The sequence below is a fragment of the Pteropus medius genome, unplaced genomic scaffold, assembly GCF_902729225.1.
Source record: "Pteropus medius unplaced genomic scaffold, Ma_sr-lr_union100, whole genome shotgun sequence".
Classification (NCBI taxonomy): Eukaryota; Metazoa; Chordata; class Mammalia; order Chiroptera; family Pteropodidae; genus Pteropus; species Pteropus medius.
Window position 1 is genome coordinate 10,847,454 of NW_024349802.1, and position 22,174 is coordinate 10,869,627.

At 47.7% G+C, this 22,174-nt stretch overlaps 1 protein-coding gene across 7 annotated transcripts; it reads right to left on the reverse strand.

Annotated features, from left to right (window-relative positions):
- Positions 1–1,324: 1,324 nt before the first annotated feature.
- Positions 1,325–22,080, reverse strand: HBEGF (heparin binding EGF like growth factor). 7 transcript variants are annotated; one of them, XM_039836302.1, is made up of 6 exons: positions 12,786–13,030; positions 12,420–12,593; positions 9,408–9,585; positions 4,020–4,175; positions 3,122–3,210; positions 1,325–2,759 (listed from the first exon to the last, which is right to left on the reverse strand). In XM_039836302.1, exons 1-5 carry the CDS (start codon positions 12,829–12,831, stop codon positions 3,138–3,140), a joined length of 627 nt encoding a protein of 208 aa, XP_039692236.1. In that variant the 5' UTR covers positions 12,832–13,030; the 3' UTR covers positions 1,325–2,759; positions 3,122–3,137. The 7 variants fall into 7 exon arrangements, with proteins under 7 accessions (XP_039692236.1, XP_039692235.1, XP_039692237.1 ...); XM_039836301.1 differs by lacking the exon at positions 3,122–3,210 and having other exon boundaries at positions 12,786–12,971; XM_039836303.1 differs by lacking the exon at positions 1,325–2,759 and having other exon boundaries at positions 3,121–3,210; positions 12,786–12,971.
- Positions 22,081–22,174: the final 94 nt, after the last annotated feature.

A 22,174-nucleotide genomic window follows, 5' to 3' on the forward strand; every position in this document is an offset into this window, starting at 1 on the left:
GTAGGATTGCTGGGTTATAGTGTGTGTATGTTCAGCTTTAGTAGTTACTGCTGCCTAAAATTTTTAAAGGGTATTCAAAATACAGATAAGATCTCTGTGTGGGCTCCTAGAGAAACTTCAGTGTCACAGCTAAGAGAAGAGGCTGAGGAGGTAGCAGTTCAGTGGCACTTGTCCAATGGCCTCTCAATGGGTCTCTCTCCCTCCGATCCACCCAGGACACCATAGCCACATTACTTACCCCAAATTTTACTTTCATCACATCATCCACATCCACTCTCCCCAACAAAGGCCTTTCATAAACCCAAACACACTTCCAGGGGGGCATTGGCTCACATACCTGTTCATTTGCTGGCCTTGGACTAAATTTTAGTTGTTTCTTATATTTGTTCATTCATGGAACAAATATTGAAGGCCTACAACTCAATTGCATTTAGAATCTGTGATTGGAGCAATGTATACCTACCCTCATGGAGCTAGCATCCTAGTAGGAAGAGAAAGACAATAAACGAATAAGAATATGTTAGTGGTGATCAGGGCTATGAAGAAAAATAAAGCAATATAAGGAGAATAAGAGTGGGGTAGGGGAGGAATGTGCTATTGTATCATTGAGTGGTCACGGAAGGTCTGCGAGGCAGACAAGATCTGGATTGTTTTAAATGATCACTCTGGCTATTATGTTGGAAATGGACTATATGGGAGCAAGGTGAAAGAAAGGACACAGGAAGCCATTGCAATAGTCCAAATAAGAGATGATGGTGCATTGGGCAGGGGTGATGGCAGTGGCAGAGATGAGAAATGGCTGTATTCAGCACACATTCGAAAGGTAGGGCTGATAAGACTTGCTGATGGATCGACTGTGGAATAGGAGAAGGGAGTCGAAGATGCCTTGTTTCTAACAGGAGCAATGCATGTTTGCATATATAACACAAGATCAGGCCCTGAGTCCGGGGTCTTTTAATTGAGTGGTAGATGTCTTCCTGGTTACAGCTGGCCAAATTTCCTATGTGAAAAGTCTATTATCTCTTGTCTCAGAGGTAATGTGATCTAAGTATTAAGACAAATAACTGGAGTCAGACTGCTAGTCCCGAGGCTCACTACTAGATCTGCCACTTACCAACTGTATATCCTCAGGCAAGTTACAGAACCTCTGTGAGCCTCGGTTTCCTCTTTCAGAAAAATGGGGCAATAGTACCTTCATCAAAGTGTTGTTGGGGATATGAGATAGTGCATATAAAGAAGTCTGGTATAGGGTCTAATTATGAGTCAGGGCTCAGAAAGTATCTATGTCAAATCAGTTCCCTGTTAAAACAAGCAGACAGAAGGCTGTAGAGTAAGGTTTATCTTTATTTGAATTGCAAAGTATAAATATGAACCAGGTTTGGAAATACAGATTGTAACAGTTCAGAAATGGCACCAGAAACTTCCAGAAGGGACTATGACAGCATACATTCATAGTTTTGGTGAGGTGGGTGGGTTTACCCAAAAGTCCTCCCTCCTCACCTCCGACCTCTCTATAGCAATTGATAGGTTATCAATTACCAAGAACAGTCAGCTCCAACGTTTCCTGTTCCTCCTCAACCTTTTTCTTCGCTAATACCGTCTCTCAATTATCCTCTGCTGCACTGACCCCTGCATGGAGTAGCACCAGAAGAATGGCAGGAGTAAGAGAAATGTCTTGACACAAGGGAGAGTGAGATCCCACTTGGTGGGCCTGGGGCTACGGGGAGTGAGGGGCCAGGAAAGCTGCAAGCATGGAAGCCCAAACTCTTCTGAGATCTGGCAGGGAGAGGACACGGGGAAACAGCGTTATCTGTTACACGTTGACATCAGCACCTTGGGCTTTTAAAACACAAAATGGTAGACAAAATCGCCTAGGCAAGACTGCAGTCCAACTCATAGAGTGGATCTGACAAAGTTAACTCCTATATCCTGACCGTACAGGCCGCTCCCCGTGGCACTCTGATCATGGAACATCTTCAGAAATGTGGACATGTGATAGATTACCACAGATAGGTCGCAGAGCCGTCTCAGATCTGCGGCAGAGGAGGGTAATGCTGAGCCAGGCGGTGGGAGAATGCAGGGCGGAAGGCCAGGAAATTGCCAAAGTAACAGTCTAGGCACTTGAAATATTATTGTTAGATTGTTAAAAACTAAATAAATTAACATACATAGAATAAAATAAATATATAATTTAAGAGGCATTTTACAAACAACAACAAAAAAAATAGTTGTTATTTTTCCATTTGGGTAGAAGTCCCAAAATTCAGAGTTCTCAGGCTTGTGGTATTTCACAGTTAGCTCATCAAATCCAGCGCTGGAGGGTCCAAATGGCAGATCCCTTGGTGACTACTTGAGTACATGGCTTCTCAATCTTCATTACCTTCTTCCAGTCCACAAATCTTTTCTTATTCTTCTCCTTCTCCTTTTTTTCAGTCAAAGATCCTGGAGCATATGGAATTTAACTGGCATCTTAATCCAGAAGATAAGTGTTTAAACAAACTTTATGGGGTCAAGCAGGGTTTGGTGGAGGAGAGTCAGAAGTGCATGAAAGTCCCTCACTTTTGCTTCCTTCTGACCCAGATCCCATTGGACATATTCTGTTTGGCACTTGAAGGCTCTGGTAAAGCAATTATGGGAGACCCAATCTAGATGGCAACTGAGAACAAAGGAGTCTTCATGGCTAGTTGTGAAGTCCTTCCCCTCTGTAGAGTCTGTGATCAGCTTGCGTCTTCTCAGAGGTAGCGGTCCCCAGCTTATTCCTGAAATACAAAAGGAAAACTTTTAAAGCTGCATCCAGACTTTAGAGGTCTTAATAGTCTCCCACATCCAGTCTTAAGAAGTAAAAAGATCATCTGGGAGGTGGTGGAAGGAGAGGGGATGAGGACAGGAGAAGCTGTCCTCTCAGGCATCTCTCTTGGGTATCTCTCTAACAACTTTCACTCTAAGTGGAGATGAAGCACTGACAGCCTTTTGGAAAACAACTCTGCAATGGGACCCTGACTCCACAGCAGCTTGGCCCCCAGGTCAACCCAAACCCTAAGCGGTAGAAGAGTTCAGCATGCCTTGAAACAGATCCGGGAACGGTGGTGATGGTGCCATGGGGCAAATGATGGACCATTACCTTGAGCACGGGTCTCTCAGTGGGAAGTAGTCATGCCCAACTTCACTTTCTCTTCATTTTCCACATCATAACCTCCTCTCCTATGGTACCTGAGGAAGGTTAAGTTTTGTGAGCAAGCTCTGCCTGCTACAACAGGGTGCAGGTCCCATAGAGTGTCCTTCTAAAGGACACTGCCATGCTGCTTCCCTCCACTACTTGGAAAAGCCCAGAGGAATGGCAGTCTAACAGACTCCGGTCAAAGGTCCAATTGCCCCAAGGGATGCTCGTCTTTAACAGCAGGTTACAATTTGCTAAGAACTTTCAACTCATTTATATGATCCTCACGATATCCTTATAGGTAGGTGGATGAAGATTACTTACAATTACGGAAAGATTACAACCCTCAGAAAGACAGGTAACCTGGTCCAGGTCTCAAAGTAAATGAGTTGTGCTGCTTGAAAATGAGCACAGAGTGCTTGGAAGGTCTCCACCAATCTAGAACATAACCTGGACTGGAAGCATAGCCTGAGGTCCGGATGCCTCAGAATTGGAAGGATGCACCAACAGCACAACCATGCCTTGACTATCAAACCACACGCTAATGCCATCAAAGAACAGAGCCAGGAGAAAGAACAGTGGGAAGAGGTGCTCCACAGGGGGGTTACTGGGACTGCTGGGAATAGCAGGACCTGCTGTGGCCTGGCAAGTTTCGCCCTGGGCTCTGGACAATGGACTCACGTCATGCCAAAGAAGCCAGGTTCTTGGAGAACATATCCTCAGGAATGTCAATCAGACTCCTAGCCCCAAATTTAGGGAGGCTGGAGAGCTCATGTGGTCACCAGGCAGAAGCCCCAGGAGGAAGAGGAGGAGTAATGGAAGTGATTTGCAGAAACAGCCTGCAGGGGCCCCCGACACTCACCTAAACATGAGAAGCCCCACGATGACGAGCAGACAGACAGACGACAGCACCACGGCCACCACAGCCAGGATGGTTGTGTGGTCATAAGTAGATAAGCGATTTTCTACCGGTAGGCTCAGCCCATGGCACCTCTCTCCGTGGTAACCCGGGTGGCAGCTGGTTCAAGAGAGAACAAAGAGGAGATGAGGTTTGTGGTTGGGCCTCTTACTCTCGTCAATGGCCCACCTACATGAGCTGAACCGCACTCCTCACACTCTCAGCCTACCCGGCCCTGACCATGACCCCAGCCCTTCCCCTATCCTTCTCCAGCAGGGGACTCTTTAAGGGCCTCACTGAGGACTCCACAGCTTTCTTCCCTTACCTCTCATTCCCCCTTCTCTACTCCCTTTAGTTCTCTGGCCTGAGATTCCTGCTCCAGGCAGGCAAAAAGGGAGAAAGAACTTCAAGGTCTCAGCTAGATATGTTCCATGTGTGGATTATTTATTGCATGTGTGTAAAGAGGACTTAGTCACAGAGCTGGTGGGTTGAGCTGAGGGTATTCAGTATCGCTTTCTCTAGTGAGGCCCCTCAACACTCTGACCCAGAAATAAACCCGGCCTTCCCCAATGATGCTTCCTGTGTCCAGTCCCTCTCTGCCACTGCCCAGCCTATTAATAGGTCCTGTGCCTTTGCCAGGAGTCACTTTTCTCAAGTTCCCTTCATTTAACTCCCAGCACCCCCTGGGTATAGGGCCCAACTTGAGAGCTCAACTTCGGCCTTTGGCCTCTGAACACCAGGCTATCGGGCCTCTTTCATCACAGGACAAAGCAAACAGACCAAGATAACATCTTGCCCAGCTGTCCTGCCAAAGCATGGAAGAATGTCAGAAACAACTCTTTGGCTCTCCTCACTCAAGAAATAAATCATATGGCAACTGCCTCTTTTAACACAAAGCATTTCTTGGAAGCTCTGAGGAAGACTCAGAAGTGCTTAAAGTTGATCAAGTACATTTCTGTCGCTTCCTTTCTCTGAGCACTGGGAGACCGACCCTTTGATGTAGGTAGGAGCCCCATGGGCATGCAGCAAAGACAGCTGTTTCTCCTGGGCACACAGCAGGGCAGAGGTGTGGACTGGATTATCTGACTCTGAGCTCAGTGTGCTGCCCATTCACACATATAACTAACTGCCCACAGCCCAACCAGTGCACTGTCTGCCTGGGGACTTTAGGCCACTAGCTGCTGAAGGAAGCACTGAGAACCTGGGGACCCTCTATTCTGAGCTCAGCCTCCTTCTGGGAAGCAGGTCATGTACCTGGTGCCTCAGAGCAAGGAAGCTTCCCGCTGAGAGGCACCCAGGAAGCGGATGTGTCCAGACCTGGCAGCAGCAGAGGGGCCAGGCTGCCCCTGCCTTCCTGTCTAGCACCTCTCTCTGCCCCAGCTCTTCCTGGGTGCTTTGGGGAATGACCTCATTGCAGGATAAATGTAGGTCAAGCATACTATACACACAGCAGAGGACACAGTTCCTCGCCTGGCCTCTCCATGCATCTGTCCCATTGGCCCAGGTGGGCAAAACCACGACCCCCATCCTGCCAGGACACAGAAGAAGGTCTCCGGAGGGCACGTGCAGAATCGCTTGTGCACAGCAATCTATAGTTTATAAGACAATATCCTTATCTGCGAACTCAACCGAGACTCATAACACCCTGGTAGGCAGGGACAGGTGAGTTTTACAAATTGAAAGACTAAGATTAAGGGTCAGAAAGATTAAGTGATTTGCCAAAAGTTATACAATGAGGAAGCAGCAGAGCCAAGACTAGAAACCAGTCTTGGCGGATTCCAAGTTCATGACTCTTTTCATTCTGAACAGCATAGGTTACCCCAAGGAAACACATATCTTATGGGTTGATGGGCTCCTTGGTTGCCTGACCCTGCTCTCTGACTGTATTATTGTTAATTATTATTATTATTATACTTGAATAATAAATAATAAATAGCTAGCATTAAAGGTTTACTATGAGTATGCTGTGCTAACTGCTTTACAAGGATCATTTCCTTTAATCTTAAAAACACCTCTATGAAGTAGGAGTTACTATCCCCATTTTAAAGATGAAGAGACTGAGGCTTAACTTCTTAGATAATTTGCCCAAGGTTACACAGCTAGTGAGCGAGAGAGCCAAGATTCAACCCGGCAGTCTGGATGACTTGAGACTGTTCTCTTGGGAGGAGGGAAGTTGAAGTTGAGCCTGTTTTTTACTTCCAGACCATCATTCAAAGCCCACAGGTAGTTACTCAGAAGATAGAAATAAAGGTTGGCCTCAGAGTCCTGCAATTCAGTTACATAATCTCTCCACCCCTACCCTGAGTCAAAAGGATAATAATGTAAACATCCTAATATTACCCACCTCCCTCTCCCTCTGCAGCCAACTCCTGGCTTCCCCAGGGAAGGAGGGGATGAGTACATTCCAAACATCCCAGGATGGGGGCAAGATCGTGTGTCTTCCCCAGAGCCAATGACCCATCAGATTGGGACATGTCCCTCCTCTCCTTGTCTGTGACCCATTTCAGAACTTGTATTACAACAGAAGCAAGAACCCCCTATGGTCTAGAGACATCTTCCAAATTTCTCTGCTCCTAGCCCAGAAGGTGGAGGGGGCACCATTTGGTGCAGGGGACTCAGAATGCATGAATTCCAGACTGGTTCTGCTATTCCTAACAGGTGATATTGAGCAAGGTACTTTTACCTTTCCAGGCTTTGGTTTTTCTCCTGTAAAACACAGGAATAATAAATGTCTATCTCACTAGAGTATTGTGAAGATCAAATAATATAGATAGAAGCACTTAATAAGAGGCCAATCCCACATATGTGTAAGTTATTATAATAATCATATTCCAGAGACTACTGCCCATACCTGAAGAGTGGGGCACCAAAGTCAGACTGAGCCAAAGACAAGGAACTCGCCATCCCCTCTCAGCATCTGGCAGTGAGACAAGTGCGGCTCCCAGGCCTGTTCCTCTGTCAACTCTCAATCCTCCTCAGCTCAACTGCCCCCCAGGTTTCCTGAAGCCACAGGAAACTCTGCAGCCAGAGTTTTCTAGGTCAGCAGCCAGTCAGGAGCCCCAGGAACCTGCTCTTTGAGGGCAACTTTTAGCTGGTGACACGAAAGGGTTTTCCTGTGGATGGTGGCTGTGGAGGGCTGGTTTAGGAAGCCAGCTAGCCTCAAGCTCACCACAGCAGCCTGGACACACCCTGTGGCAGTTCCTGGATCTAGAGGCAAGGAGAAGCCACAAAGGACCCCAGATGTCAGTGCCCAGATGTCACATTTCCTCCAAACCAGGGGCTCTGTGTCTTCTTGTTGCCTTCTGCCCTGAGTACCAAGGGCTAGAGGCAGGAGGCAGCCACACCAGACACAGAATCCAGCCCCTTGAAAATCTGCCTAGGAAGCAGACACAAACTCTGCAAATCAGATTGCCATGCTCTTGGGCTAGTAAAAGCCTTAAGAGACCTCTAGGCTAACAGCTGCCTAGTATAAAATCCTGCTCAATCTCTGTGAGGACAGACAGGGGAGAAGGATGCAAGCCAACATCCAGGGCAGCCCGGGGACATGAAAAGCATGTTGGACTAGAAGTCAGGCACCTGAGTCCCTGTCATGTTTCCATCCACTTATTTAGCTGTTGATCTCAGGCAAATCACTTCCTACTTCCTGGCTCTAATTTCCTCATCTTTCAAAGAGAGATAGCAAGCCCTACCTACCCAACAGAGGGCTTTCGAGAATCCCAGGACTGGACTACATCTCCCCGTCCCCTAGAATAGCTGGCACCAAGTAAGTTCAACACATACTTGTTGGGCTCAACTCATATTAAATGTAAACTGTGAAGCTCCGGGGCAAAGGAGAGGAGAGTCATAATGGTCGTTGTCAGCATCCCTAGGGCTACCTCTCCTGGGTGCTCTGGGGATGGTTGGTTGAGCCCAGCTCTCCAGGAGAATGGTCTCACAAGGATTCTCAATTCTCATCCACCAACACCCCAAACCAGTTTGGCCCGGACAGATGCCTGGCCTCGGCCCATCTTGACTACCCTCAGAGTCACTGCCTCCACCCTGTGCTAATGATGCCATTCTATAAATTTAAGACAAACACTTCCTGCCCTATCCTAAGACTTTGGAAAGGGTAATATGAGGACTATTTACGTCATTCTTAAAAACAAAAAAAAAAAACAAAAAAACCTGTAATACCGAGCTCCTGACAAGGATGTTATAGGAGAGGACACACAAGTGACCATGGACATGGTAGGGAGTAATGGGTCTGTCTGCCAATTGCCAAGTACCGGGTAGCTCTACTACATGAGATCAGATGGGACAAGGAAGCTTTAAAGAGCCAAGGGATCTGCACCAATCACAGGAGAAGATGCCAAGCAGCCAGCCTCCTTGACAGGTTGGGAGGTAGTGTGCACCCAACAGTTTCTTGGCCCTGTCCAGAGTCTCCCAGGTCACAGAGCCTGCCTCCCCTTACGGCCTTGTGCCCAGCAGAAGAGAATGGATGTTTACAGCCTGACGCGGCTGTTGGCCTCGGGCACACTGGCGACATTATGCCTGCCAGAAGCATGGCAGTGCCGTCATCCCTGAGGGGTTGCCAAGACAGCCGTTTGCTGGGCTTGGCCTAGCAGATCAGTTGGGGAACGCACAGCCCCTCCACCCACACCCCTGCCCAGGGAAGGGTGGTGCTGCCTGGCTGATGGCTGATGCCTACTGGGTTGGGTTCCACTTCCTTTAAGTCTTGCACAAAGGAAGTATACTCCCACCCCATGGCCAAAGGCCAATACCCACCATGTCCCCCACCTCCTGGCCCATGTGAGAGGAGTGGGGAAGAAGGGTGGAGGGGCTTCTCCCCACTCCCACGATGATCACTGTGCAGTCCTGCCATGCCATAGACTCAACCTACATTTGCTCACTCATGTGCACACATGTCCGGGTACACACACACCTGCACAGCATTATGTCCAAATGCACCTCATACCCGCCTGCAGGGCTTGGGAAAGAAGGCCACAGGAGTCCCACTCCACCCAGGAAGCCCACTCTGCCACATTTCCTAGTGGCTTCTCTCATTTGGAGTAGGCAAGAGGCAGGAATGAAGGACCTGCCTTCAGGTGTCAGCTCTCCTAGCCACATGCTTTCTGAGCAAGCAGGAAATATCCCCAAGGATGAAGAATATCACAGACCCACGCCACAGGAAATTGCATCCCATGCGGGGGGGAGCCCCTTCCTCAGACTAAAAATATCTCCCCTCCTCCCAACTTCCGCCTAGAGGCCGAGAAGAAACTGGGTGGAATTATGAATTCAAGGAACAGTGACAACAAGGAAGCCACGTGGCTGACAGAGTGTACTGAGAGTCTGCTGAAGGGCAGGGACACTTACACACAAGATGGAGCTCGGATCTCCTTCACATATTTGCATTCTCCGTGAATGCAGAAGTCCTTGTATTTCCGAAGACAGGGGTCTCTCTTCTTCCCTAACCCCTTGCCTTTCTTCTTTCTTTTCCCACGTTCCTCCTTGCTGGGTGTGGCCAGAGCTTGTGGTTTAGCGGAGAAAGCAGCTATAGGAGAAAAAGCACTCTGTTAAGTCTTTGACTCTCAGGGGAGAGAATCAGAATAGCACAGCATCTAGAAGGAGGATATATTCTTTGATCCCACCTGAAGCCAGAGGCCTGGGAAGGCCCTTTGGCTCAGTGCCTCCCAAAGGCTGAAGGAAGACTGCGCAGAACCATAGAAAGTGGTGAAGGAAGTCGGGACTAGTGGGGGTCCCAAGGAAGGCATTTCACAAACTCAGTTTAAGCACCTCATTCCAAGAACACTAGCTTCTGTTGAGTAACTACTGCTGATTGAGCAATTCTACCAGCCTCACGCCCACCCCGCTGTCAATCCCCCGTCTCCTATTCCCCCACACCCACTTGGTTCTATTTTGGCCTTAAATCAGCCTCATTTCCTGATGCTGCACTTGGTGACCCACTTGCAGGAAGACAGTGTCAGAGATAAAAATTGCTCTGGAGAAGGTACTTTAAGGGATGTTTTGGGAAGAGGAGGCTCCTAAAATAAGTGCAGTGCCCATGTCCAGACGGCCTCCTCTGGGGTACCCATTAGCACCAGGATACCATGAGCCCAGGGCAGAGCCAGGCTCGGGGACAGCAAGCAAGCTGCCCCGGGTTAGGGCCTTGCTTTTTTGACTTCAAGCAAAATATTTACCCTACTTTGTGCCCTTTGCAGCTCACCACTTCTCTCTAAGGTCCATTTACGTTTATCCTCAACTGTAGTATTTATAGCTCTCTAGGATGGGGAGTATAGTGTGTATAAGGAGTAGAAAGATGAAAAGTAAGGCACTATTCAGAAGGAACTGGAACAACTATAACTCCCCCATTCTTTCCACACTTCAAAGGGGAAAAACAACCTCACATAGACTTCCAGCTGGGACAGACCATGGGCTATACCCATCAGCCCAGGAGTCTCACACCAGTCTCCTCCTTCTTGGCTCCCAGCAGAAAAAAGGTACCCACTGTTTATAACTGTAGCCACATGTCTGGCAGAAGGGTGAGCATGATACATTAGACTAGAGACCTAAGACCCTCAAGCAGGAAATAACTGCAAAGAATATCATGGCTTTCCACTTTCAGATGAAAAACTTGAGGTCCCAAAAGGTGGTGACTTGCCCAAGGTCATACAAGGTTGAGATCAGAAATATAGTCTCTGGACTCCATATCCAGTGCTCTTTCCCAATACACCACTGCCTCATATACCCCGTCCCTTCTTCCAGAGAAGTCTAGAGCACCTGGGATGTTGAACCAGAATGAGACAATGAATGGGCTCTGAAGTGAGCAGACCTGTGCTCCAATTTCAGCCATATGATCTTAGGCAAGTCACTTAATCTCTCTAAATCTTGGAGTTCTCAGTAAAAAGCGGACAGCAAGAGTTCCCATCTCAGAGGGTTGCTATACTGATTAATTAACCCACAATAACACATTGAGTGCCTAGAACACAGTATGCACCTAATAAATGCTAATCTTTATTTCAAGTGATAGGATACGCAGACCTGAAAAACAGTCTTTGCCCAGCAAAGCCAAGAGAAGTTGAGAGATAGGTGTCAGTAGTCTCACAGTCCCATTTCCTCCAGTGCAGACCCAGGCCACTTAAGACCTCAGAAGGTGAGGTAGATGCTCAGAAGAACCCAGTAACCAGAGCTGTGGTGAAACTGAGGCAGGTAGCCCAAGCCAATCAGAAAGGAGAGGGAGAGAGTGACAGAGTGACAACTAGGCTCCTGCCAAGAAGAGGGAGCAATGAGTCAGGTCTGCAGAGGTATGAGGAGCAGCCGTGTGGGTGGAGGGTGAGTCACAGCCCAGCTCTGCCCAACCTAGAAAGAAAGGGCCAGGAGAATCCAGGGGTGACCCCAGAGGGCCACAGTGAAAGGATGAAGGGTGGGAGCCCAGGCTCAGCTTTGTAGCAGACCGTTGATTTATACAAAGCAGAGACAGGACCTAAGGGAATCTCTGGGTAAGGGAGATGGATGGCTGCAGAGTGGGCGGTGCTAGAACAGGTGGGTATCTTTCCAACCAAATATAGTCATCTGTGCCTCCAGGACTCAGTTTCTGCTCCACCCTCAAGAACTGCCACAGGTGGCTGGGGGCAAGAAGCAGGCAATCAATGCCAGAGGCTCTGAACTCTGCCCTGTCTGTGCCTATACTCAGCCGTAGCCACATCTGTCTGCTGGAGGATCTCATCCTGCCCTTCCTCCCTTGGAGTTTCTCTCAGGCACTGAAGGTAGTCAGGAAGTCTCCAGGCTTTGGGTAGGATTTGTAGACACCCATCATTTCAAAACTGCTCCCTAGGGATCCAGTGTTTGTCATTCATAGTATCCCCAGGAGGCGCTGGCCTCACCTGGGGAGACCAAGAGCTCCTCATTTCCCTCTTTTTCTCCAACCTGGATACAGGTGGATAGAAGAGACTAACACTGCACACCTACTATGTGCCTAGCATCTCCACATCTATTATCTTATATATAATAGCCTTTTGATGTGAGAATTAGGACTCGTGCCCATTTTTACACAGAAACTCTCGAGAAAGCATCCCAAGCATTTCTTGTTCCCACTAATTAGCTTAGTCAGAAGAATGTACGGACCCCAGGCCAGACACCTTGCCTGTCTCAATTTGCTCCAAAGTACAGGAAAGGGCAGCAACTTGACATATGAGATCCCAGAGCAAGAAAGACAGCGGGACCCACATTCCAGGATCCCTCAGTACGCTTGTCAGGCCAAGCAGCTTTTCCTTGAAGTCCTCCATGAATACCACCCACCAACAGTTGTGCCCAAACAGCATGAATCCCAGATCTGCCTATTCTTCACCTATCCACCAGGGTCTGAGGATGGGCAGCCCCCACACCTACCTCTGAAAAGGTCCAGGTTGGCCTCTTCCAAGTCCAGGACTTCCCGGCCCCGGCCGCCTGCCGGGAGCATCAGCTGGTCCGTAGATTCAGTAGGAGAGCCCAGGTTGCTGGTTCCAGCCGCCAGCCCTCTCCGAAGCCGCTCCAGGCTCTCTCCGGTCACCAACGCCGAGAGCACTGCGGGTAAGAGGCGAGGCCGCATCAGACCCCGGGTCGTCACGCATCGATGCCGGCCCCCGCCTGCCAGGGAGCACGGGCCCCACCAAGTGGCCCGCGCCGGGGGCGCTGCAGCGACCTTCCCCCGTGCCCCCAGCAAGCGTCCCCATCCCCCCCTCCCCTGACCTCCGGCGGCGTCGACAGCCCTCTTACCTGCAGCCATAAAGAGCTTCAGCACCATCGACGGCAGCAGCTTCATGGTCCCGGACCCGGCGGAGACGACGAGGCAGTGATCACTTTGGAGGCGGCGGCCCCGGGGCGCTGGCACGAGAGCCGGGGCGGGCGGAGCGCAGGAGATTCCGCCGGGCACGGTTCTGCTGCCGGCCTCTGGGTGCAAGAAAGGCTGGGACCTGCGCGGAGCTCACAGCCGCTGGGTGTCTGTCTGCTCACGCCGTCCGTGCGTGCGTGCGTGCGTCTGTCCGTCCGCCCCAGCCTCTGAGCTGCGGTCAGGCTGACCAGCCGCTTGCAGCGTGCGGCTCCCTCGGTCGACTGAGCGCTCCCGGCGCGCGGCCGGGGATAAGGCTCGGGGAGGCGCCGACGAAGCTCCGCCCCGCGCCCCGCGCCGCACCGCCCCCTCCCCCTCCCGCGCTGGGACGCCCGCCCGGCTCCCGGCGCCTGCAGCGCAGCCCCCGACCCCGCGGGCGCGGCGGGGAAGGGGGCGGGTGTAGGGGCGGTGCTCACATTTTTTGAGACCAGGCCAGGGCAGCCGCGGCCTGACTGTGGGTAGGGCTGGTGACCGGCAGGTGGCGGGGACCAGTTCCTACCTTTCCCCAAACCCTTGTCGCGCTGCAGCCTTGTAAACTGCTGAGCTGAGCTCTGCCTTTGGATACCCCTCGTTCCTTCCCTTCCCTCATTCCTTCTCGAGGGCCATCCCTGCACCAAACCAGGGGTCTCCACCATGTCACCTTCTGCGTTTCGGAAGCTCGCTTCTTTGCCTACCACAGGTAGTAAATAATAATAAATTTATCATTTAAAAATTAGACACATGAATGCCAGCAGGTCTCATGAGCCCAGGGTAACCAGAGTTGCAGTTGCAGGCCCTTGATATCAATTCAGCAAAATCAAAATTAAGATTCTTCCAGCCAGGAGTGACTTCCCTCATCTTTCCCCCAGAGAATACAGTATCCAGGATTTTTGAACTAGGATTATAATTCCCAGGCTTCAGGAATCAGAGAGACGCAGGATGTGAAACAAGCCTCACGCTTTTCCTTGCCTTTGAACAACACCAAGTTCTTCCCCAACGTGAAAACTGAGCCCCTCTCCCACAGGGCATAGCTGGCTAGCCTAGGTTGCTATGTTAACAGGTGCCAAGGATTGATGCGTTTCTCATCCAACCTATGTATTTTTACAGGGGTCTTCTGGAGTCAAATGTTCTGACCTAAGGAAATGACTCTCAAATAAGTATTTCATCTCCCAGGGATGTGCTGGAGAGAGATTTGTGTGACACGGGGCTGGGTTGGCATTCAGAGCCCTTAAATTGTGCCAGATAGAGCTGCTTGTCTGATTCAGCCCATGTGTAGGGATAAAAACAGTCCTGCTATTTATACACAGTCTATCCCACTGGCCTTCCCCATCCCCACTTTTGCAGGAGTCAGTCAGGCTCTGGCTTCTTAGCCTGCTCCCAGCAGCCCTCACCAGACCTAGGTTTCCATGGTGCCCTGGAATCACTATAGACCTAAGTTGGAATCCTGCCTTTGCTACTTATGGTGTGACCTTGAACAAGATATTTAATGTCACTGAGCCTCAGTTTCCACATCTCTCAAATAGGAATAACAACAATAACATTAATGTCTATTTTGTAGAGAGGTTTTTGAAGACTAAATGAGACAGTTAGTACATAAAGCAGTTCGTACAGTGCCAGGCATATTATAAACTCAATAAAATGTGACATTATCATCATCATTATCATCATCATCAACATCATCGCTAAGCATTCCACCTTGACCACTCCATTCTCTTAGAGACCTCTTTTCTCTCTTCCCCACAGATTTGAGGCAGGTCCATGACACAAGTGCCAAGATGAAAGTTAAAATACAGTGATTCACTATAAAATGATGTGTCACAGTGCTTGGGATGACAATTTAGATTCATTGATTAGCAAAGTCCTCTATGCCGTGGTTGGGCTGGTTTCAGGTGGGAGCTTACCTGTCACCTATTTGGCCAAGTGCCACTGTAGAATTATTCCTCATTGGGCCCTGGACCTCAGGGGATGGTCCTCAAGCAGGCCACGCCTTCGTTCTCCCTCAGCAGGTGCCCTATCACCTGCTTCCCCAAAACAAAGCCACCTTAGGGTCAGGGCTCTCCCCAGGGGAGGTTAGAGGGAAACACTTCCTGACACACAGCCAAGTCACCCTTCTTTCCCCAACTGGAGGCCAGGTTCACACCCTGCTCTCCTGTCCCAACCTGCCTCTCCCTTCTCACGCTCTGTCTTTCCGCCTTCTCACCCCCACATCAGCCTTAATCTCATTCATGGGGCAAGTCCAAGTTTTCATCACACCTGGAAGCCTCACCCCAGCTAGGTTTGTGTGTCAGCCAAAGTTTATGGGAAGGGCCTGGATAAAGAAGACAAAAGGCCTGGAATGCATTTGAGACAGTCACTTCCCCTCTCAGAACACTGAGTGTCCTCTGACCAAAAAGCAAAGAAAGAGAGAGAGAGAGAAAGAGAGAGAGAGAGAGAGAGAGAGAGAGAGAGAGAGAGAGAGAGAGAGAGAGAAAGAAAGAAAGGGAAGAAGGAAGGAAGGAAGGAAGGAAGGAAGGAAGGAAGGGAAGGAAGGAAGGAAGGAAGGAAGGAAGGAAGGAAGGAAAGAAAGAAGGAAAGAAGGAAGGAAGGAAGGAAGGAGGAAAGAAAGAGAGAAAAGAAAAGAAAAAGAAATTGCAGTTAATGCTGGGGCAACCTCATTTACTCATTGATTCCACAAAAATTCACTGAATGCTTTTCAGGCACTAGGGACACCGCAACAAACAAGATAGCCAAAGATGTGATTTCATGGAGCTTACATTCTGTAGTAGAAGAAGACAGGTAAGACAAAGCAAAGAAAAATAAATGCTATGATGACAAGTGCCAAGATGAAAGTTAAAATACAATGATGTACTATAAAATGATGTGTTCCAGTGCTTGGGATGACAATTTAGATTCATTGATTGGTTAGTAAAGGCCTCTATGAGCAGGTGACATGTAAGCTGAGGCCTGAATAAGAAGAAGGAAACAGGCTTGTGATCATCCATGGCAAAAGCGGTCCAAACCATGCAAATAGTGCAAAAACTCTGAGGTGGGAACAAGTATGGAGCATTCAAGGAATAGCAAGGAGGCCAGAAAAGGAAGAAAGGTTATGAGATAACACTGGAGCGAAGCCGAGGGACAGATAATGGAGGATGTAACAGGCCAAGCTAGATGCTGGATTTTATTCCCTATCGTTGTGAGCATCAAATGAGATGTCGATGAGAAAGTCATTATGCAGAATTCTTTTACGGCCTCCTGCACCTGCTCTCTGGCTCTCAAGTGCCAGGGACGCATTTCTAAGGAAGCAGAGTCCAAATGGGCCACTCTGCTTTCCCTATCTATTAACCATGAGCAAACTAAAGCTTGGAGGCTTACTGACCCTGGGCCACCAATGAGTCAGAAGGGGGCATAAACCCTGGCAGCCTGCTTCCCAGCCCTGTGCTGGTTTCCCAAGCCTCTGGAAAGGCAGGTCCATAATACTCTGAGTGCCACTGACTCATTGCTAGGCCATACAGACTATGATTTGGGGAGAGCACTCGTAAGCCAGTGGAGAGGAGGTGGGGAAAAGGGATGCTGGTAGTGACAAGAAAGAGGGGAAGGGGACTTAGAAACCAATCTGAGTCCCTTCCCCATTGTGGCTGAGATGTCTACACTCGTAGATTGGATCCCCCAAACATGGAGTGCATCAGAATTACCTGGGAATTTATTAAAGATAAAAATGTCTAAGTCCCAGGCCAGTCCTAGTTCAAAATCTCTTGGGGTAGGGACCAAACATTTATACTTTTGGCAGGTAATTCTGACATCAGCCAGATTCAGAAGCACTGGTCTTAACCAGGATAACGTATCAAGCATCTGGACAAAATCTCAACCTCTGAGGCAGAGGCAGAAGGGGTTTAAGTAATGATACTTCCCACGTGCTCAGCACTTCATTATCTTGCATGATCCTCCCACTGCCCTGCAGCTAGATCGTCCTCCCCATTTTAAAAGGTTAAAGCTTGAAGAGGTGAGTATCAGCCCAAGGTCACTCAACTAGTAAGAACCTCAGCCTCAATTTGAATTCATTTCTTTCCTGGGCTTGTGCTCTTCAGTTCAACACTACCCTGAACAAATGGATGAGGCAATGGCTGCCCTCTCTCTGCTTTTAGGAACGATAACATCATCAGCTTTACTGAGGTTGTGCTCCCTCTGTCCTGGGGGATGATGATAAGAATCTCGGCTTCACAGGTTGGAAGGAGGATTAGGTAAGGGCAGCCGGGCAGCTAGTAACTCTCGGAAGCTAGATAGCCATGGGTTCAAATTTTGGTTCTGCTATTTTTTTAGCTTTCTAACTTTGGGCATGTCACTCAACTTCTCTAACCTACAGTTTGCTCATCTGGAAAGTGAAGATAATAATAGTAGCTATTATTATAGGGCTCTTGTGATGATTAAATCAGATTATGTGTATAAAGCAGAATATGATGCCTGGCTCACAGTAGGAGCTTACTCAGTGAAAGCTGCAATTAATAACAAATGCCTCTTTCTCTTTCTTCCTTTCTTTCTTTCTTTCTTTCTTTCTTTCTTTCTTTCTTTCTTTTCTTTCTTTCTTTTCTTTCTTTTTTTTTTCATTTTCTTTTTTCTTTTCCTTCCTTTTCTTTTCCTTCTTCCTTCCTTCCTTCCTTCCTTCCTTTTTCCTTTTCCTTTTCCTTCCTTTTTCTTCTTCCTTCCTTCCTTCCTTCCTTCCTTCCTTCCTTCCTTCCTTCCTTCCTTCCTTCCTTCCTTCCTTCCTTCCTTCCTTCCTTCTTTCCTTCTTTCCTTCTTTCTTTCTAGTGGGAACTTAAATAAGGTGCTGCTTTATCCTGGACCAGCCATCCCTAGAGTTGAAGTGGTCCCTCTCTGCTGGGAGATAGTCATGCTTATCAACGAAATGGTGAATTTGCAAGGCCACTTGGAGTTTTGGAAACCTTCACCCAAGAGAACAACCTTGGCTCAGATCTCAGAGAGAAGCATGTGCTCCCTAGGAAGAGGATTCAGCTGCCTTCCCTTTCCACTCTGACCAGGAGACATGAATCCAGGCAGACCCAGAACTCTGCTGGCTGGGAAGAAGTGGGGAGAGAGGTAAAGGAGGGAGCCTCTCTTGAAGATACTTGTATCACCAGTGGCCATGAGCCCAGAGTTACCCAAACTTGGAAGCTCAGGGAAAGAGGTCATTACTCCCTGCCCCAGAATGGCGTCTCTCAACCCACTCTCTACCCTCATATGAACCAGCTGATCCAGCAGTCTTGGGGGTGCAGCCGGAGTCGAACGCAGGTCTGCCCTTTGGAGCTCCTTGCACTTCTTATGCTGACTGGGGGTTGTATCAGGTAATGCCTCTTGCACACTTGGAGGTAGGTAGGCTCTCATGTCTGATTGCTTGGGGTCAAGATCTATTTGAATAAGATGAAAAATAGGAATGGATGAGGTGGGAAGGAGGTTTAGGGGGCCCAAGGATCCCTGTCATCCCCAGAAGATGTTAAGAAAAGGACATTTATAACATGCTTGTCTCAGTTCTGGATGCCAAGCCACCCTCCTCCATTGCTTGCCCCATTTCTGTGACTTTGAGGAATTAACGTCTCCAGTCCCAGGACTCTGCCCCTTCAGCCATTCCCTAGCACAAATGATTCTCTGTCAGTAAGTGATTCCTTACTCACCCGCCACACAACCCACCTCCCTCTTCAAGTCTCAGGTTCCTCACATGTAAAAATGAGGGATTGAAACGCTTGATCTGTATATTCAGGCACTGGCCAGTGATGCCCATCATGAATTGTTTGCAGTATGCTGCTGTCAAAAAAGCTTGCAATTCTATGGCATTCAACAGTGCCTGGTCTACAGGGCACACTTTCCTCTCTGTGCCTAAGCTTCTTCATCTATAAGTGGGGAGAATAACAATCTATGTAGGGGGTTCTTGTGACAATTTAAGGAGACAGCATCACTGAAAATGCTGGGCAAGAATAAAAGCTCCATGTAAATAGGTCAGTACTGTTATTAACCTCTCTAGGGCTTGACCTTGGAATGAGGTCACAGAAAATCCTGTACCAGGAATGATGTGAGTTCAGCTCCTCTTAGAGATGCAGTCATAGAGAGCTGCTGGTTCACATTATCCATTTGCTTTTTGATTTAGGCCAGTGGTTCACAAAGAAAGGGATACTGACCCCTAGAGGACATTCTAGGAATCTCTGGGGGAGTTTTTGGTTGTCACTGATTGGAGAGTCCTCAGGCATTTTGGGTGGGGAATTAGGAATTGCCCCCACTTTCCACATTCCTTTTGAATGTCCTCCCCCAGCCATTCATAGGGGTAAAAAAGTGATTATAATTACCTGAGCCTAAAATTATCTCTAATTTACACAAAAATGTGAAAAGTTTTTGCACTGACTTTTCTAGCAAGAAATCAGTGCTAGTTGTTTATTTTGCTGGTATCTGAGTGACCAAACAATACAGCTGAATTAGTCAGACTTTGTAGCTGTCACATTCAAGGTGAGTCTGTGTAGGTGCAAGCAATGGGCTACTTCATTGAGATTTCTAAAATATTTGCATATTTGATAAAAATTATTTTTAATCACTTTCTCTTTTATATTAATTAGAGTATTGACTTTCTTTAAAGAATAAATGTGCAGATAAGATACCCGTGAACTTCATTTCAGGATAGTAAGTGGGTATTAACAATATTTGTTCTAAAAAGAAAATATTGGTTGTGAAAGGGTCGAGAACTACTCACACAAGATATTCACATGAAAAGCCTTTCTGTAGCCTTTGTAAAAATGCTGTTCTAGATACTGTTACGTATAAGACTTCTAGCCAGTTCCTGAATAAAGTGTGATAAATTTCTCTTGTAGTTCAGTGTTAGGAAGTTTGGCTCGTGACTATCCGTTATAGGTACTTCCTTTTATTAGCTAATAACAGGTGTGGGATTCATGTGTACCCTTTTTATATTCACTGCCAGGAAGCTCACAGTTAAGTTTTGGTGCTCATTTGCAGTGATTACCCCTAGCCCAGCATTTTGGGAACAATTATTTCTTTTCCAACTTGATTTCATTATGGGGCTCTTTAATCATTCTTTAAATAATTACTTGTATCTATGTCTCTTATCATCTTTAAATCTTTTCTGGAAGTAAAGGGAGAACAATTAGTATAAAACTCAAAATCATACCTGCAGTTGCCTTCTTAATGCTTCCTGAGTCTGGAAGTCTAAGTCAGAGGTGCCTGGAAAGCCTAAGGCAGAGCTCAGGTGGTTTTGTTCTGCAGACTCCATCTCTCTGATACCTCTGCCTCTTCCCCTTCAAAAGCCCTCACCCCTCCACTCCAGATGGGCTGTGGGCATTTTATGGGGTAAAATCAGGCTCAAGCTGTCAGGGCCCACTCCAGGTCTTGGCTGGTTTGTGGTGGTCAAGGGTCAGGGAAGGCACCCCGGCTCCAGGATTAGAGAAGCCCAAAGCTCCAACTGGAGAGACTCTCTTCACACACACTCCCCTAGCATCTTGTCTGAAGCCCTCAGAGCAGAAGCTTTGAAGCTCAAGCTGGGACATGCGACTGACCCCTTTCTGAACCCTGGGTCCACTGGCTCTGATCCTAGGCAAGAGACTTCTCTGAGCTTCAGTTTCCAGAAATGAGAACAATACCTACCTGAAAGGGCTGTTGTAAAGACTCACTGAGATAGCCTGCAAGGTGCCAAGGCAGTGCTTAGAACATAGCCAGTGCTCAGAAGCTGGCAGTAGCAGCTCATCCCATTCTGCCTGAATTGGTATCACTCATAGGCCCATCTCCGCCCCCTGCAGTGAGCTCCTGGAGGCAAGACTGTGCATTAAATCACAGCTCCTTACTCAGAAACTCAGTGACTGTGGCAAATTGCTTAACCTCTCTGAGCCTCAGCATTCTTACAATAAAGTGGGAATAATAAAATATAACTCAAATTTGTGATGTGAGTAAAATTCTTAACAGTGGTTATATTTAGGTAAGGCTATTATGAAAATTTTATTTTAGGTTATTTTTACTCTTGTGGGCATTTTCTGTGCTTTTCTATAACCAATATGAATTATTTATGTACTTTAAGTCACTTTTCAAAATGTACTTTTTCTAAAATAAATATTTAAATTTATTGAGTGCCTGCTACATTTTAGGCATCACGCTGAGCACCTTACATATATTATCTCATTGAATTCCTCCCACAGTCCCCTGAGGAAGACAGTATTTTCACCCCTATTTTATAGATGAGAAAACCAAGGCTTCTATTTGACCAACTTGTTGTAAGTGAATCTACACGTGTGATAAAATTTCAGAAATGACACACACACACAAACACACGCACATAAATGAGTGCATGCATGTAGAAACTGGTGAAATCTGAATAAGGCCTGTAGTCTAGTTAACAGTATCGTACTGATGTCATTTTCCTGGTTTTGATATTGTACTATCTTTACATAGATGTTACCATTGGGGTAGGCTGGATGAAACGTACCAGCCAGAGATCTCACTGTATTTTTTATTTTTGTAACTTCTGTATTGTTTTTTCTATAATTAAATTCCTATAGTTTTAAAAAAATAAGTTAAATAAGTTTTTAAAAATTAAATGTTTTTTAAAAGCTTGTAATAAGAATTACATAATTACACTGTGCCTAGCACAGTGGTTGGATACAGCTAGCATTTCAACATATGATAGTTCCTTTCTTCTCTCCTCTGGGAATGACTATTTTCATAGCTATATGATAATAACAGCCCCCCTTATTGTGTTTATTATGTACTAGGCCTATTTTACATGCATTCTTTCGTTCAATAAAGCCCATGAAGTAAGTACTTTTATTATTTCCCTTTTGCTGATAAAAAAACAAACGAAACAAAACTCAGGAAAGGCTTTTCTCAAGGACACCCAATAAGTCTGTGACTGAGCCAGGATGAGACCCCAGTCTTAGAACTCCTGGACCAAGGTACTTTCCAGTGCCCACACCCAGGGCTGCTCACCCACACAGCACACCTCACCGGGCCCTGTCTGGGAGACCACTGGTACTCACCAGCTGACCTATGGGTTCCTCCTCGTGTCTCTCATCAATCTGCCCAGCTCAGGGCACTCAGGGCCCAAGAGGGGAAAGTGGGGCCTGGGGAGAGTAGAAGCATGGCAGTCCTCCACCGCGGGCAGCCTTGGGAGCCAGGGTGGTTGGTTGGGGCCACAGAGAGGGCAAGGCAGACCCTCTGAACTTTGGCAGGAGTTGGGGTGGGAAGGGCGGGTGTGTGTGTGAGGGAGGGTATTCATGCGAAGCCCATGCTCTCGTCCCCCTCAGATTCCCTTGAATCACTTGCCCCTGAGCTTGGGGCACAT